The sequence below is a fragment of the Phodopus roborovskii genome, unplaced genomic scaffold (assembly GCF_943737965.1).
Source record: "Phodopus roborovskii unplaced genomic scaffold, PHOROB, whole genome shotgun sequence".
NCBI lineage: Eukaryota > Metazoa > Chordata > Mammalia > Rodentia > Cricetidae > Phodopus > Phodopus roborovskii.
Genome location: NW_026126566.1, coordinates 4872297 through 4890313, shown reverse-complemented (window position 1 = coordinate 4890313; position 18017 = coordinate 4872297). Strand labels below are relative to the sequence as shown.

The 18017-nt window shown below is 41.6% G+C and overlaps 1 protein-coding gene across 1 annotated transcript in view; it reads left to right on the top strand.

Annotated features, from left to right (window-relative positions):
* Positions 1 to 16918, top strand: part of Brd8 (bromodomain containing 8) — a 47878-nt gene extending 30960 nt beyond the window's left edge. Inside the window, exons 24-26 of the mRNA XM_051202425.1 lie at positions 6925 to 6993; positions 16037 to 16214; positions 16689 to 16918. Coding sequence (XP_051058382.1) covers positions 6925 to 6993; positions 16037 to 16214; positions 16689 to 16739 — 298 coding nt within the window. The 3' untranslated portion in view covers positions 16740 to 16918. The remainder of the gene's footprint in view (positions 1 to 6924; positions 6994 to 16036; positions 16215 to 16688) is intronic.
* The last annotated feature ends 1099 nt before the right edge of the window (positions 16919 to 18017 follow it).

Here is an 18017-nt window from a genome sequence, read left to right as displayed (position 1 = left end):
CCCAAGTTTATGCTCTCCCTTTATCTTGCATATATCTTAGGAAATTGTTTATATAATTGTCTTATTTTTTTATAGGTAATTGAGGGACTAAAGACCATATTTTGTCCTTTTTTTTTTTTTTTAACTTTTTGTTGTTGTTGTTTTGAAATGGGTTTCTCTATGTAGATTTGGAACCTGTCCTGGTACTTGCTTTGTAGACTAGGCTGGACTCAGACTCACCTATATCCTCTTGCCTCTGCCTCCCAAGTGCTGGGATTAAAAGCATGTGCCACCACCTGGCCTTTTTTGTTTGTTTGTTTTGAGATATGGTCTTATTAGGCAGCTCTTGTTGAACTGTGCTTCATGATGCTCCTACCTCTAACTCCTGAGTGCTGGGATTACAAGTATGCTCCAACATGTCCTCCTCAGACTGTTTTTAGAAAGCGAAAACATAGCCATGTATGTTGGGACAGACAGGCTGTAATCTTAGGACTTGGGGAGGCTGATGCTCCTGAACTACATAATGAACCTGATTTTGTGTGACATTATTACTAGGGAAATGTGAACAAACTTGTACTTACCTCAACAGGGAACACCAAAGTCCACCTTGGTAACACCTCATGAGAGCTGAAACCTTGATCTCTCTATACAACTTTAGGCAGCTCAATAGATGGGAAAGTCCCCTTAGAAGTCCTTACTATTTATATACATTTCACAGGGGAGTAACCTGTGAATCTTCTCAGTTTCAGGGACTTCCTGAGACTTGCCAATTGGTTGTTTCCTGATCTTAATGAGCCTCCTAATGAGTTGAAAAGGAAGTCCTTTGTTTTGTCTTGTTTTGAGACAAGGAATCAAACATAGCCCTGGCTGTCTTAGAACACATATAGACCAGGCTGAAACTCAGAGATCCACCTATCTCTGCCTCCCAAGAGCTGGGATTAAAGGCGTGTACCAGCATGCCTGACAACTTCCCGAGTCTTTAAGGAGCTTCATTTAAAAATGGAATGTTTCAACTTGGAGAAAGAAAGAAAGGAAAGAAGGAAAGGAGAGAGAGAGGGAGGGAGGGAAGAGGGGACAGGAAAAAGAAAAGAATAGCAGTCATGATGTCTGCTTGATCAAATATCTTTTTGTTTTTGTTGTTGTTGTTGTTTATTTGGTTTTTGAACCAGGGTCTCATTTAACCCAGGCTGGCATAGAACTCAACATGTATCAACATTATAACCACATCCTAAGTGAGGTTATAAGCTTGGCCAGTTATCTCAAGGGGAGATAGAAAGAAAGCTAAATTCTTATATTAAAGCAGAAGTTTAAAGCTCCTTTACAAAAACAAACAAAAAAAAAAAAAAAAAAAAAAAAAAACCCTATAGTTGGGCTTGGTGCCTCACATCTAGAACTCCAGAGCTCAGGCGTTCCTGGCTGACCTAATAAGTTCCAGTCTCGATACAAAGTGAAACCCTCTGTCAAACAACAATAACAACACAGTCTCTGGAGTGGGAAGATGGAGATAGACCCCAAAGGTAGAGCTCTTGGCTAGTATACTAAAGACCTGTGTTCTAGGCCAGGTGGTGGTAGCGTATGCCTTTGATCCCAGCACTCGGGAGGCAGAGGCAGACAGATCTCTGTGAGTTCTAGACCAGCCTGGTCTACAAGAGCTAGTTCCAGGACAGGCTCCAAAACCACAGAGAAACCTTGTCTCGAAAAAGAAACAAACAAACAAACAAAAAAAGACCTATGTTCTAGCACTGGAAAACAAAAACAGAAAGGTCTGTACTGACAGGGACAAGGGAAATAGAGCCTTTAGGGTCCATTCCTACCACACAGTATTATCTACTCCCTTGCTTTTACTCTCAATTATGTTGCTTGGTATTGTCTACATATAGGTAAAATAAAGGTAAGACAGAGATTCTTACAATATGCATAGTTGGTTAATTATGAGGTTATAAAACCTACCACAGTACATATAGTGGGAACATTAAATACCTACTATGTGGATGAATGAATGATGAATGACGTTCTACAAATTAGTATAAAGGAGCTATTGTTAATCTAGCCTGAATAATCATAAACTTAAGGGTACTATAAACAAACCTCCCATCCACCCTTCAGTAAACAAACCTAACAACACTCATTGGGACGGACACACACACACGACCGGACCGGGAAGTAGAAGTGAGGCTGACTGGGAAAAGGAAGGAGATTAATGGGCATTGAAGGAGGACAAGAGATGGTAAGGGGGTGATGAAGATGATGGAAATATATTAATGTGCATGTATGAAAATGTAATGAAATCCATTATTATGTATAATTAATATATGCTAATAAAAACATTAAATAAAATAGGAATGGCTGGAGAGATGGCTCAGCAGTTAAGAATACTTGCTACTCTTGCAGAAGACCCGAGTCTGTTTCCCAGCACCCATATCCGGAGGCTCACAACCATCTGTAACTCAGCTCCAGGGAATCTGATACCCTCTTCTGGCCTCCTCTGGCACTGCACTCATGTACACAGAAACACACAGAATTACAAACAAAAATAAAATCTTAAAAAAATAAATAAATAAAGTAGGAAAAAAGAAAAGAAATTTGTTTTGTGATTTAAATGTCTTGTTTGAATAGGGTTCTGTAAATAATAGCATTTAAGGATAAGTTGAGTAAACATTATAGTAAAATCATATGATTTGGTGGTATGCGATTTAGAACCAGGTGAGGCCAGGTATGGTAGCAAGGCAGGTGGATCTCTGTGAGTTCAAGGCCAGCCTAGTCTACACAGCAAGTTCTAGACCAGCTAGGGTTACATAGAGAGACCATATTTCAAAATAAATAAGTAAATAAGTGTTTTAAAAGTGCCTGGAGCAATGGACCAGCAGTTATAAATACTTGTAGTATAAATTCTTGTAGAGGACTAGGGTTCAGTTTCCAGCACCCACATGATAACTCAAAACTATCTGTAACTCCAGTTCCAGGGTATCCAATGCCCTCTTCTGACCTCCATGGGTACCAGCTACACATGTAGTACTATACATACATGCACTCAAAACATTTATACACATCAAATGAAAAAACAAATCTTAAAATTGACTCTCGATATAGGTGAAATATTACATAATGAAAATAAATAGTTATGAGGAGTAAATTGAACAGATAGCAGGAATTGTAGCTTCATATGGTTTTATACCATCTGGTATACAATGCAAATGAGAATATAAAATTCTTTTTTCCTAACAGTGTCTCATGTAGCCCAGGTTGGCTTGAATTACTGTGTGGTCAAGGATGATGAACTTCTGATCTTCTAGTTTCTATCTCCCAAGTGCTAGAATTATAGATGTGCCACCATGCCTGATTCAGAGAATGTAGAAATTAAGTGTTAAGACAAACTCTTTCAAAGGAATAATGCAGTGTATAATATATTATTTGACTCTGGAGAAAACAGACAGCTCGCTCTTTCTTTCTTTTTCTTTCTTTTTTTTTTTTTGAGACAGGGTTTCTCTGTGTAGCCATGGTTGTCCTGGAACTTGGCTCTATAAACCTGGCTGGCCTTGAGTTCACAGAGATCTGTCTGCCTCTTCCTTCTGAGCACTAGGGTTAAAGGTATGTACTACTACCACCACCACCACCTGGCTCAACAGAAAATTTTGCAATTGGGAAAATTATAAGGCAAGATAAAATATTGAACTGTTATATCTCAGAAGAAAAGCAAAGTAAGACAATTTAGCCCAGGAAAGGAAGTATCATGAGCAGAAATGAATCCATAGTACGTATTTTTAAAGATTATGATAGCTAAGGATATAGTTTAATGATAGAGTGCTTGCTTGCCCAGTCAACAAGAAAGCTTAGTACCCCCCCAAAAAAATACAAAAAAAAAACAAAACAAAAAATGAAAAATGAGGGTCAGAGAGAGTGCTCAGTGTGTAAGGACACTGCTGCCAGCCTGTTGGCTTGAGTTCAATGTCCAGAACCCACATGGTGGATGAAAAGAACCAACTTCTTCAAGTTGTCCTCTGATCTCCATCTCCATATGTGTATGTGCACCATGGTACACACACTGTAAAAGAAATTAGGGGAAAAAACTAAAACAACTAAGATTACTATGTAAAGGAGGGCTGAGGGGATATTGACTAGCATGCAGGAGGCCTTAGGTTTAATCTCCAAAACAGGAAGAAAGAAAGAAAGCAAAGTTCAGTTAGGAGACACAGTTTGCATCTGGAACCAGTGAAGGGCAGGAGCTATGCCCACTTCAGAAGGTTAGGATGCAAAGCAGAAAGTGGCTGCTATCAAGAGGTTGCTAAGGGGGGGGGGTAACATTTCTACTGTGTAAAGCTGGCTCTTGCAGCCTGATTACAGGTAGAGATTCCCATCTGCCAAAAGTGGGGAGTGTGTGTGTTCGGGTAAGGGTCTTAGGCTGCCAAGTGCTTTCCTAGAAAAGGGGTGGTATATATATAGCCCAAAGAAGTGGACTTCCAGATTGCTAAACTTTCCCGCCTCTAATGAGGCATACAGGGGAGAGTCACAAAGAAACATATCTAGCATTCAAATAAAACATAAGAAATATAATAAATAAACACAAATAAAACATAAGAGGACTCTTTGATATGTGAGGATTAAATTAACAGTATCTACTACATGTCCAAAGGCTATAGGTACTTAGGAAAGAACACTGAACAAAACTTTTTTTTTTTTTTTGAGGTAGAGTCTCCTGTAGCCCAGATTGGCCTTCCTCTCATTATGTAGCCTTGAACCTCTGATCCTCCTACTTGCAAAGTGCTTGGTTCAGGTGTGCACCATCTGTAGAGTCACGGGTACCAACCAGCACAGGTAGGGAAGGCACAGGAGAGGTAGGCAGTCACTGCAATCCCAGTGATTGGGAAGATGGAGGCTTAAGATGGAAGCTAAACATTTTCAGAATAGTCCTTACTACATAGCTGAGCCTGTCTCCAAACAGGGGACCAGGGGGAGGGGGCTGGTGCACAAGGGCCACTTACTCAGCATGGTGGCATCAACCTATAATCCAAGCGTTCTGGAGTATGGAGAAAAGAGGATCAGGCATTCAGGTTCATCTTCAGTTACATAGCTAGTTCAAAGCTAGCTTTGCACATGAAACCCTGTCTCAAAAGAGAAATAGGAAACAGAAGTAACCACTCCATTGGGCAGTAGTGACACAGCTTATTGGTTCAACAGTTAAGAGCCCTTGCTGTTTTCGTAGAAGACCTGGGTTTAGTTCCCAGCACCCATATTAAGCAGCTCATAACCACCTGTAATTCCAGTACCAAAGGCACCCTGTGCCCTCAGCCTCCACAGACACCCATTCACTCTTGATGCACATAAATTCATACAGGCACACACAGAGGCACATAAAAGAAAAAAATGTTAAAAATAGTTTACTATCCCTTATGAAAGTTTTAAGTACATGTTCATACCTATGATATTATATTCCTTCAAATGTTTAATTCGGAGCACTATGCCCTGGGAAAGCCTCATTACCCACCTAGTGAGACACAGTACTACTTATGAAGCGACTGTCTCTTTTCTGTCATGTATCCTGTAGGAATGACCTAAGCCAAGGTGATCCTATTCAGGATCATTTCCTATTTAAGAAGACTCTTTTGCAAGTCTGGAAGATGATTGCCAGTCACAGGTAGGTTTCCAATGTGAGATTATCTCCAGAACCAGACACATACTTGGATATGAACACAGAGGGGATATGTTCATCCTTCATACAAGCCATAGTTAGAGTGGGGTGTGCTGTGACTCAGTGGCTGTTGTGCCTGCCCAGCATGCATGAAGGCCTAGGTGTCATCTGAAGATAGTGAACACTTGCTAGGGTCACATGCCTGTCATCCCAGCTTTAGGGAGATAGAAGCAGAAGGATCACAAGTTGAAGGGCATCATAGTTTGAGACAGGCCTGAGCTACAGGAGACTGTCTCAAAACAAAACAAAGGATCCCTAAACCTAAGGACCAAGCCATGGTTAAGACCTATGACTGTTTTATTTGTCTATAAGGAGTTGTTGCTGTGCTATTTGAATTACCTCTAGGGACTTATTCCTAATACATGACATTTTATACTTCAGATATATATGCCTCCTTCCCATATAGTGGATTTTTCTTTCCATAGTAATAGATCCTCAGAACTATGGATATGGCTCAATTGGTAGGTTGCTTGCCTAGAATCCATGAAGCTCTTAGATTTAATCCCCAGTGTTGCATATACCTGCCAAGTCTGGTGGTGCACACCTGTCAAGGCAAGAGAGTCAGAAATACATGTCCATCCTTAGCTGTATAGCAAATTTGAGGCTAGCCTGAGCTATGTGACACCCTGCCTCAAAACACACAAGTGGCTAGAGAGATAGCTCAGTAGGTAAGAACACTTTCTGCGTTTGCAGAGGACAAGAGTTCAGTTCCCAGCATCCACACAATGGCTCACAAACATCTGTAACTCAAGTTTCAGTGCATCAGGTGCCCTCTCTGGCTTCTGTGGGCACTGTACACATGTGATGCAAATATATACCAGAATCAAAACATTCATACACATAAATGAAAATAAGTACTTTTAGATGGGAAAGAAAAAAAAATAAAACAAAACAGGATCTTGGAAACCTTGAACAAATTTTTGATCCCTTAACTAAAAGAGATTATGATAATAGTTAAAATATTTTACAAGTTAGGTTCCCCTCTCCCTACATTCTTGCTGTTTAGGGAAGTCAACAAGAAGTAATATGCTGTTTGTTTTTGCTCTGTAGCCTAGCTGGCCTAGAACTAGAACTCAATATGTAGTCAAGACAGGCCTCCAACTCTTGGTGCTCCTCTTGTCTCAGCTTCCTTAGTTCTGTGATGAGCCACCATGCCTCTTTATTTTGTAGTTTTTAAGTATTCTTGTTAGTAGACACCCTTCTCCTTTAGAGTGATCTGAAAGGGTTTCTTTATCCTCTTTGGGTTTATTTCTTAACAGGTTCAGCAGTCCATTTCTGAAGCCTGTGTCAGAAAAGCAGGCCCCAGGATACAAGGATGTGGTGAAAAGGTCAGTAGGAAAGGGACCAGGAATGTGGTTGCTTGCTTTCTTATTGTTTTGAGACAGTGTCTCATGTAGCCCAGGCTAACTTTAAACTGTCTAGACAGCTGAGGATGGCCCTGAACTTCTGACCCTCCTGACTTCAACTCCCACGTTGTGGGGTTACTGGCATGAATTGCCATGTCCATTGTTTTTGCAGTGCTGAATATTAGACACAGGGCTTAGTGCATGCTAGGCAAGCACTCCACCAGCGGTGCCACATTTCTAGCCTGGTTCATTGTTTGTTCTGTGGGTTGCATGTAACCCAGACTGGTCTCAAATAGTTGACGCTCACCCTGAATTCCTAATCCTCCTACTTCTACCTATGAAGTGCTGGGGTTACAGACATGAGCCACTACACCAGGCCCTTGGTTGCTTTTATATCTGTCTTTTCACTCTTTATTTCCCATCTAATAGACTATTTGCAGTACTCACAAACTCAAGATATAGTCTATGGTCAATTAAGATTTGGCTTAGAATTTTTTTTATATACTTTCTGCTTCCTGCCCCAACATTATCTACATTGGTTTTGAACTTGTGGGTTCAGGTGATCTTCCCATTTCTGCTTCTCTATTAATTGTGATCACAGGGTTTTGAGACAATCTCATGTACACCAGGATGGTCTCAAGATTAGCTGAAGATTATCTTGAACTCTGCCGCCTCTACCTCTTGAGTACTGGAATTTCAAGTATTGCTATTGTTATTTGTTTTGTTTTAAAAATTTGTTTGCCATTTATCTCAGTTTGGCTGTTAACTGGAAATGTTTCTGCCTCAGGGTAAATAGTGCTACAGTTACATATGTGTACACCAATTCCTGGTCCTTCCACATTTGACAATATTTCATGAAGAAAATTTTAGGAGGAACCCTGTGTTCATTCAGGCAGTTTTAGATATGCTAAGATAAAGATGTTAAATGGAATCTAACACTGGTTAATTGGTTGTGTGCAGTATTTTGGATGTTAGTATAGGTAATCTAAAATGTTGCCATAGTGGAGATGGCACTCAATTGCTCTTGCAGAGGACTCAGACTCAGTTCTCAGTACCCACATGATGGCTCACAGCCATCTGTAACTTGGGAATTATAATTTCAGGGGTTCTGCCATCTTCTGGCCTCCACCACCATGAGGCATGCATATGGTGTGTACAGTGTACATTCTATGTAAGCAAAACACATACACATAAAATTAAATACATACAAATCTTTTTTAAATGCTACCATAAAACAATAGAATATAAAAGGTTATGAGAGGGTGGTGAGATGGCTCAGTCTGTAAATATCGACCTTGCAGGTGTGAGGACTTGGGTGTGGATCCCCAGCACCTGTGAAAAGCACATACCTATTATCCCAGTGCAGGGGAAGTGGAAACAGGGGGGTCCCCAGGGTCCTGGCCAGCCAGGCTAGTGAATCAAGGAACCACAGGTTCAGTGAGAGACCCTGTCTCAAACACTAATGCAGAGAGCAATTGAAGCAGAGACTTGACATCAACCTCTGGTCTTCATGTGGACAGATAGGCACACACACTCACATGTGTACACACACACACACACACACACACACACACACACACACACACTGCTATAATAAAATGCCACAAACTGAATAATTTATGAACAATGGAAACTTATTTCCCATGGGCTTGGAAAGTCTAAGCTCAAAGTGCCTGCAGACTTGGTGTTGGAAGGGCTAGTCTCTTCCTCATTTTTTACAGTATGTTTTAAACTCATATTAATTTTCTCCAAGGGGAGGATACATGTCACTGTGTGTGTAGGTCAGAGGACAACTTGTGTTGTGTTATGTATTTGTGCAGTACATGTGTGCCTGGTCCCTGCAGGGGGCCAGAAGAGGCTGTTGGACTCTTTGAAGAGCAGCCAGTGCTCTTAATGGCTTTGCTAATCCCCCAGTCACAGAGTGGATCCAGGGATTGAACTCAGGTCATCAGGCTTGGCAGCAAGTGTCTTTATTTGCTGAGCTACCTCCCCAGCCCCAGTCTCTGCTTCTAAGGTGGCCCTTGTTGCTGTGCCCCTCCAAAAGGAGAGCGAGTGCTTCTACAGACATGTATGGAGAAAGAACAAGAAGTATCTTCCCATTTTAAACTCAAGCACACTAATTCTAATTCACACAAACAGAGCCCTTTACTCAAATCACCCTCCTAAAGGCCACACTTCTCAATAATGTTCAGTTGGGGGTTGTGTCAACATTAGTTTTATTATTTTTATTGCCAGGCTGAGGATAATTTGAAATGTTCAAGTCCATTAGAGTCTTTGATAGGTTTACAGGAACATCCATCATTACTGTCTTTGGGGAGAGGGTATTTTTCCTTTTGGTCTCAAAGGATTAGTTAGAAATTGACGAACTCAGGGTCTGATTTAAATACCTTGGTAGCTGTTGAAGAGGCTGGAAACACTGTGTGAGGTCCCTCTAAGACAGCTTCTAAAGTCCTAGAGTATGATCAGATGTTTTGTCCTCAGAGAAACTATAACAAAACCCCTGCATATATCACTGGAAATTGGAGAGTTCTGCCACAGTTACCACGTGTTACCGGGGAAGTAGGGTTCCCCTCCTGGGGTTTTTAGTCTCCTTAATAAGGGAATTTAAGAAAGGACTCAAGCAGAAACTTGATAATTTTATTAGAATTTAAAAGAAAAATCCTAGTTGGGCAGTGGTGGTGCACACCTTTAATCCCAGCACTCAGGAGGCAGAGGGTGGTGGATCTCTGAGAGGAGTTCAAGGCCAGCCAGATATACGGAGTGAATTCCAGGACAGCCTCCAAAGCTACACAGAGAAACTCTGTCTTGAAAAACCAAAAAGAGGAAAGGAAGGAAGGAAGGAGGGAAGGAAGGAAGGAAGCAAATCCTGGGACAAGCAAGCTGCAAATCTTGGCACCTTGCCAGAGGAGAATGGAGAGAAGAAAGAAGAGAGCCATGTATTTTAAGTTAAGCCAGTGTGGAGGTCAGCTACACGGCAGACAAGCAGCCATGTGGTGGGGAGTAAAGCTCTAGAGAAGGAGGGAAGCCCAAGTTCCAGAAAGGTGGGCTTACAAAAGAGACCAAGGTGGCTCAGCACTTTTGCAGCAGTGCGTGTGTGTCCTCTGCAGAGTCCAATTGGAGCCACCGAGATGGCTCAGTGGGTAAAGACACTTGCTACAAAGCCTGGTGACTTGAGTGGCAGGAAATAACTGGCTCTCTCAAGTTTCCTCTGAACCTCACAAAGTCACTGTGGCATACACACCAATGCACATGCCTGTGTGCATACAGTATATAAATAAATGGATAGGCTGTCCTGAGTTAGAATCTACACCATGTGATTTTGAACAAGTACTTAATCTTTTCCTTTCTTGTTTGTCAGCAGTCATTGTTCATTAATTGACCAGATTACAAAAATACTGTTGTAGATAACTTAGTTTATCCTTCTGATAGACCTGCCGATCTTGTCTTTCCCTTTACTGTACCTCATGGAAAAGACCATTTGAAGGACCACAGAAACTTACGGCCTTGAAGCATTTTCAAAAAGGATGTATTTCATGAATCAGATCATCCAAGCATATGATACCAAACTCACCAATAGATGGAACAATCATTTATCTATAAAGGCAATTTGCTTCTTATTGATTTTGTTATAATGATGCTTGTAGGTTAATTCATTTATTGACTTCAGGTTTTGGTACCCACCATAAAATATATGAATCAATCTCCATCATGTTAACTGAATCCTTGATAAGCTTCACGAAGGTGTGCTTAAGTACTCCTAAGAGTGCTTGCTGCTTTCATAGAAGACCGTGTCCCTAGCACCCAGATGGTGGCTCACAGCCATCCCTAACTCCAGTTCTGAGAATCTGATGCACTCTTCTGAGGCACACATATGGTGCAATGACACACATGCAGGCAAAACACCCACACAGAATATACAAAGAAGTAAGTCGTTTTTTAAAAAAAAATCTAGCTGGGTTAGTGGCACAAGTCTTTAATCCCAGCACTAGGGAGGCAGATGCAGGTGGATCTCTGTGAGTTTGAGGCCAGCCTGGTCTACACAGTGAGGTTCATGACAGCCAGGGCTACATTGTAAGATCCTGTCTCAAAAAACAAAAACAAACAAACAAAAAAAATCTGATGATGGCAAAGAGGCTGCAATACCTTACAGAACATTGGATTTATATCATTTGTCATAGTTACATTTATTTATTTAGATTGTATATGTGTGAGCATGTATGTATATGTGTGGGCATGTACCCTGTCTGAGGCATGCATGTTTTAGCAGAGAACAGCTTTTGGGTGTTAGTTCTCTCCTTCTCTAATGTGGATCCTGGGTATTGAACTCTGGTAATCAGGTTTGATGCAAACCCTTCCACACACAAAGCCATTTTAGTTACTTTCCCATTGCTGTGATAGAATACCCTGAAGAAAGCAACTTAAGAGATAAAGGGCTTGTTTTTACGTTCAGTTTCAGATGTTTATAGTCTTTTGTGAAATGGAAGACAGGCAAGGAAGGCATGATTGTAGGAACAAAAAGCTGGCTCTTCACATTGTATCTACACTTAACAAGCAGAGAAAGAACAGGAAGTAAAGCCCAACCCCAGTGACCTATTTCCTCCATGGGGTTCACTGTTGTAAAAGCTCCACAATTTTTAGAATAATGGTGGTGCATGCCTTTCATCCTAGCACTCGGGAGGCAGAGGCAAGTGGATGTCTGTGAGTTCGAGACTAGCCTGATCTACACACAGAGAGAATTTCAGGACAGCCAGGGCTGTTACACAGAGAAACCCTGTCTGAAAAAAAAAAAAAAAGTTGCATAATTTTCCCAAGTAGTGCCACCAGCTGCATACCAAGTACTCAAATACCTGAGTCTATGGGGGACATTTAAAACACTATTAAGTCCTGTTCCTGTAAGTTCATGGGGATGATTTAGTTTACCCTTCTAATATGAATTCAGTCAAACATCAAAAACCTCCATAGTCCTTAACAGTCCCAACACTTCAAAAGTTCAAAATCTCCATCTGAAAGATCTAAAACTCAGGGCCATCTCTCTTCTGATTAATTTCTTCGTTTGAGACTGGGTTTTACTATGTGGCTCTAACTGGTCTGGAACTTGCTATGTAGACCAGGCTGGCCTTGAACTCCAGAGATCTAATTGCTTCTGCCTCCTGAGTGCTAGGATTAAAGGTGTATGCGACCATACCTGGCTTTTTAATTTTTAAATGTTATTATTATTATCCACTATCTTACGTGTATTGGGAGCATGTGTACACACACATGCTTATATTCATGTCTGTTGCAGGAGGTCAGTAGACAACTTTCAGCAGTCAGTTTTCTCCCTCTGCCATGGGTTCTAGGAAATGAACTCAGGTTGTCAGGCTTGTACAGAAAGTGTGCATTTACCTGCTGAGCTATCTGGCCAGCCCATCTCCTAATTGTGACCCCTGTAAATAAAAAGTGAATTATATACTTAACAATATGTAATGGCACAGTACATTCCTACTTTAAAAGGGAAGAACAGGGCATAGCAAGGAAAATTTGAACCAAAGCAAGCCTGAAATCCAATAGGGCAAACGCCAAATCCTATAGCTCTTTGCTCAGCATCTCATGCTATAATGTTCATCTGGGCTCCAAAAGTTCTGCTGTCCATTCCATGCCTATATCTGTCTTCAGTAATGATGTCATGGTCCTAGGATCTCAATAACCTAGAGTTTGTATTAGAACTTAGATTCATCTTCATAGCTTCACACAAGGGCAGCTCAGTCACTGCTGCAGATCCCAGGCTGCACCCTACTGTCTGGGTGCAGAGGAAGAGGCTTCTCTTTAACAATTAAAGGCATATTATTGTCTGCACTCTAATCTTGCTGTGCATGCTCCCTTGCCAAACTTCACAGCTTTTATTTCTTTTGCTGCACTTGTTGCTTTTTCATTATGACGTAAATGAAATCAGTGAGCAATAAATAGCCTCACGTTTTCCTGCCTTGAAATTTCCTCTCTCCCGAATAAATTAGTCCAGGACGTTTTAATTGAGCTTCCCTGAAGTACCTAGACATTGGCAGAGTATAGCCGAATTCTTTGCTAGAATAAAACTTGAATGGCCTCCAGCCCCTGAATCCTCATGAGCCAGGCCTCTACAGTCTGCACTTTTCTCTGCTCCCTTGCCTTTCAGACTCCTACCACAGGAGCCATAAAGTTCTTGTTATATTTAAGGGCTTTTCTAGACCAAATCCCCAAGCTCTTTCACTTCCTTCTCCCAAATTAGTTTCAAAGACCTAAGAATTCTACAGTAAGGCTTATCATAGCAACTGCTCCACCACTGGTACCAGTTTCTGTCTTAGTTACTTTCTGTTACTGTGATAAAAATACTCTGGAAAGGGGTTGTGGAGATGACTCAGTGGTTAAAAGCCCTGGCTATTCTTCCAGAGGACCCAGGTTCAATCCCCAGCCCCACATGACAGTTCACAACTGTCTGTAACTCCAGTTCTAGGGACTCTGACACCTTCATACAGGCATACATGCAGGCAAAAACACCAATGCACATGAAATAAAAATAAATTTTAAAAAATACTCTGGAAAAATCAACTTAGCCAGGCAGTGGTGGCACATGCCTTTAACCCCAGCACTTGGGAGGCAGAGGCAGGCAGATTTCTGTGAGTTTGAGGCCAGTCTGGTCTAGGAGTGAGTTCCAGGATAGCCAGGGCTACACTGAAAAACCATGTCTCAAAAAGCTAAACCAAACAGAGAAAAAAATATCAACTTAGACCTGGGTGTGATGGTACACTCTGAGGAGCAAAAGTAAGTGCATCTCTGTGAATTCTGGCCAGCCTGGTCTACATATTGTTCCAGGACAGCCAGGGCTACTTTGAGAGATCCTGTCTAAAAAACAGAAACAAAACAAAACAAAAACCAACCAACCAAACAAACAAAAAACCAACCAACAAAAAAGGAACTTAAGAGGTAAAGGTTTATTTTGGCTTACAGTTCCGAGGCATATAGTCAGGGAAAGTACGATGGCGGAAACAAGACTGGCTGGTCCACAGGAAACAGGGAAAGAGCAGGAAGTATGTGCTCCTTCACGACATACTTCTTCTGAGGGCTCCACAAACTTCTCAAGCAACTCCATCAGCTGTGGTCCAGTTGTTCACATGCATGGACTCTAGGGAATAGCTCACTTTCAAACCACAACATTGACAAATGCCAGTTTGTTTTCTCCAAAGTGCATAGAGTTGGCAGCCTTTCTTGCCATCTGACCTTTGCAGTCTGTGTGTGTTCCTTGTGATTGCATGGTTTTTCACAGTAAGCTTCCTGTGTGTCTTCTGGGCCATCTTTTGGGAACATTTCTTTTCAAGAGCTTTTCCCTCCAACCCTGAAATTTCTTCTTTTTCTGTTTAGGGTTTCTGGCACAGCAGGAACTTCCTTTTTCTTCTCTTTGGCACCTCCATGGTTATAGCCAGAAAAAAGCAGCATGTAATCTCCCCAGACCTCATTTTCTGCATCTGTCAAATGGAAAACATAATGGTACCTATTCTTACTCCTGAAAATGAGGCAGGAGTATCATGAGTTGAAGGCCAGCATAAGCAATGGCAAGACAGATAGTCCTTCTGCTTCTGCCTCTCAAGTGTTAGGATGAAAGGGTATGCCACCTTGCCCAATAAAACCCTGTCTCAAAATCAGTAGGAACAGTGGGCCTTGTGTCAGCCAGCCTGAGAGCCTAACTCCCTACGACAATGCAGAAGGACAGTGAGTTCAAGGCCTGCCTAGCAATCTCATAAGATCTTGTCTCTAAAATCAAGAGCTTGGATAAAGGCTTAATGGAAGGTGCTTGTCTAGGATGTGTAAGGTCAGTGGTTCTCAACTTTCCTAACTCTGTGACCATTTAATACAGTTCCTCATGTTGTGGTGATCCCAACCATAAAAATTATTATTTGTTGCTCCTTCATAGTATAATTTGGCTACTGTTATGAATCATAATGTAAATGTCTAATATGCAGGATATCTGATATTCAACCCCTGTGAAAGGGTTGTTTGACTCCCAAAGGGGTCTTGACCCACAGGTTGAAAACCACTACCCTGGGAGGGAGGGAGGGAAGAGGGAACTGGGATAGATATGTAAGATAAGAAAAAGAAAAAGAAAACTTAAAAAAAAAAAACCCAGTTTAATATCCAGTGCCTTCATAATGATAATGATGATGATGATGATAAGTAATGCCTACATTGTATGTTTATTGAGAGGATTAATTTACCATATAATGAACTCGACATAGTGCTTGACCTTTATAAAGGATTGGTATCTGCAGCTGCTATTTTATTATTTTATGAAAATTGATGTCTTTGCCACTCTTGTAGTTTTCTTTCCATTGCTGTGATAAATTCCATGAACAAACTCAAATTGCTGAAGAAAAAGGTTTATCCTATCTTACAAGTTTATTCCATCATCCAGGGAAATCAGGGTGGGAACTCAAGTCAGGAACCTGGAGGCAGGAGCTAGTGCAGAGGCCATGGAAGGGTGCTGCTTACTGGCTTGCTCCTCGTGGCTTGCTCAACTTCCTTCCTTCCTTCCTTCCTTCCTTCCTTCCTTCCTTCCTTTCTTTAAACTCACAGAGATCCACCTGCCTCTGCCTCCCAAGTGTTGGGATTAAAAGCATGTGCCACCACAGCCACAGCCCAGCTAACCTACAGTGGGCTGGGGCCTCCCACATCCATCATTAATGATAATAAATAAAAATGCTCTAGACATGCCCACAGAACAGTCTAATAGAGACATTTTCTCAGTTGAGGTTCCCTCCTCCCAGATGACCCTAACTTGTGCCAAGTTGACAAAACAAAAAATAAAACAAAATGAACCAGTGCGGCTGCTGTTTTCACTAAGAACAAGTACTCAAAGAGCTTGCTAAAGACACCACAGTTTTGGTCTGTCTTTTGTTTTGAGACAGTCTTACTCATGCTGGCTTATAACTCAGTGTAGCTCAAGCTGTCCTCAGACTCATGGTTCCAGTTCATTAGATCTTTCATACTATGATGTGATGCCCTCTTGCTCCTGCAGACCCATGGACTTAACAACCCTGAAGAGGAATGTGTCTAAGGGTCGCATTCACACCATGGCTGAGTTCCAGCGGGATCTGATGCTGATGTTCCAGAATGCTGTGATGTACAATGACTCTGACCATCACGTCTACCATATGGCTGTGGAGATGCAGCGTGAGGTCCTGGACCAGATCCAGGTACTGTGCCACAAGTGCTATAAGAACAGGGAGTGTGGGCTTGGAGTCTGATGTGTGAGGTCTTCATCAGAGCTGACCGAAGGACCTGAAGCAGTGGTGTGCCCTCAGGATTGGCATATTTAATACACGGTGGCATGAGGATCTGGGAAGGCCAGCAGCAAGATGGCCGGGAACCAGCAAATAACGGGAACTTCTGCTTTCAGAGGCCAAGCTGTAAAGCTAAAAGCAAGTCAGGTGCTGGATCCAATGTTCATGACTTTATTGCTACAGCTGTTAATACTAATGTACATGTATAGTTCCCATCTTTGGGGGATAAGACATTGTAAGTTGAAGGAGACATGTAAGGATTTCTCTTTAGGGAAGCATCACACTTTAACGTGTAGTTGTATCTGTTTGCCAATATAATAGATGAAATTGCACATTCTCCTATGTGGCTCTAAGGTTCTTGGTTTGTGTCTGGCCTTGCTCCTGTAGGTGCTGAGTACTTGGTTAGACAAAAGGAAGGACTTGAGTAGTCTGGAGTGAGTACCAGCTAATCCAGTGGATGAAGGAAGCCTGTTTTGTTAGCCAGGAACAACAAGTCTGATTCTTTCTCAAGTTTATAGCTCTTCTGAAGACTGGCCAGAGAAGATCTGAAGACTTATCCTCCTCCATTATTTTTCCTAATAAGGATAATAAACCTTACTTCCCTACTGAGAAGTCAATGATGCGTGCAGATATATACTTTTATGGGGTGGGGTGCTGAGATCTGGATTTATGATGTAAATATTGCCCACATTTTTGTTGCAACGCCTCAGAAGTGATTTTATTGAGTGATTCTCTATAAATAAATATTTCACAAACCAAAGTTTTTGTTTGTTTTCTGAGGCAGGGTCTCAAAACATTAAAACCCAGGGTTTCCTGGAAATCTACCTCCAAAGGAGTTCTGGGATTAGAGGTATGTGCCACTGTACCACCAGATCTTGCAAAGACAGTTTTAAATGATTAAAGAAGCTGGAACTAGAGGGGACAGAATCAGGTGGTAAAACAAAGAAGGTATATACTGGGATGTTGCTCAGTGACTGTGTGCTTGTCTAGCATGGTCCCTGAGTTTGAACCCCAGCACTAATACCACCACCATGAAGAAAAAAAAAAAAAGAAAGAAAGAAAGGAAGGAAGGAAGGAAAGAAGGAAGGAAGGAAGGAAGGAAGGAAGGAAGGAAGGAAGAAAAAAGGAAGGAGCCAGGCAGTGACTGTGCACACCTTTAATCCCAGCACTTGGGAGGCAAAGGCAGGAGTTCAAGGCCAACCTGGTCTACAGAGTGAGTGCCAGAACAGGATCCAAAACTATACAGGGAAACTTTGTCTCAAAACAAACAAAAACCAAAACCCAAAACAAAAACAAAAAGGAAGGAAAGAGTATGTCAAAGATAAACTTGACATTTATCTTTCATATAGTGTCTGGGAGGGAATGGAGAGAGGTGTTTGATTTATCTCATTTACTAAGTGTGGATAATTCAAGCATTCTTCGAGTACGTAGGAGGATGCAGGAGATCAATTAGAGAAGGGCTGGCACTCTATTACTCAGTGGGTAAAGAGGCTTACAGGCAAGCCAGACCACATGGCATTCATCCCTGAAAACCACAGACACGGAAGCACTTGACCAACGAAGTTGTTTTCTTACCTCCACATCAATCACATCTCATCACCTCACACAAATATGCACGTGCGCACGCACAAATTCTAAAATTCTCATGGCTAATTGTTGCCCAAGATCAAATCAAACTATATTGAAAAATGCTGCTGGGATTGGCCCTCTGCAGCC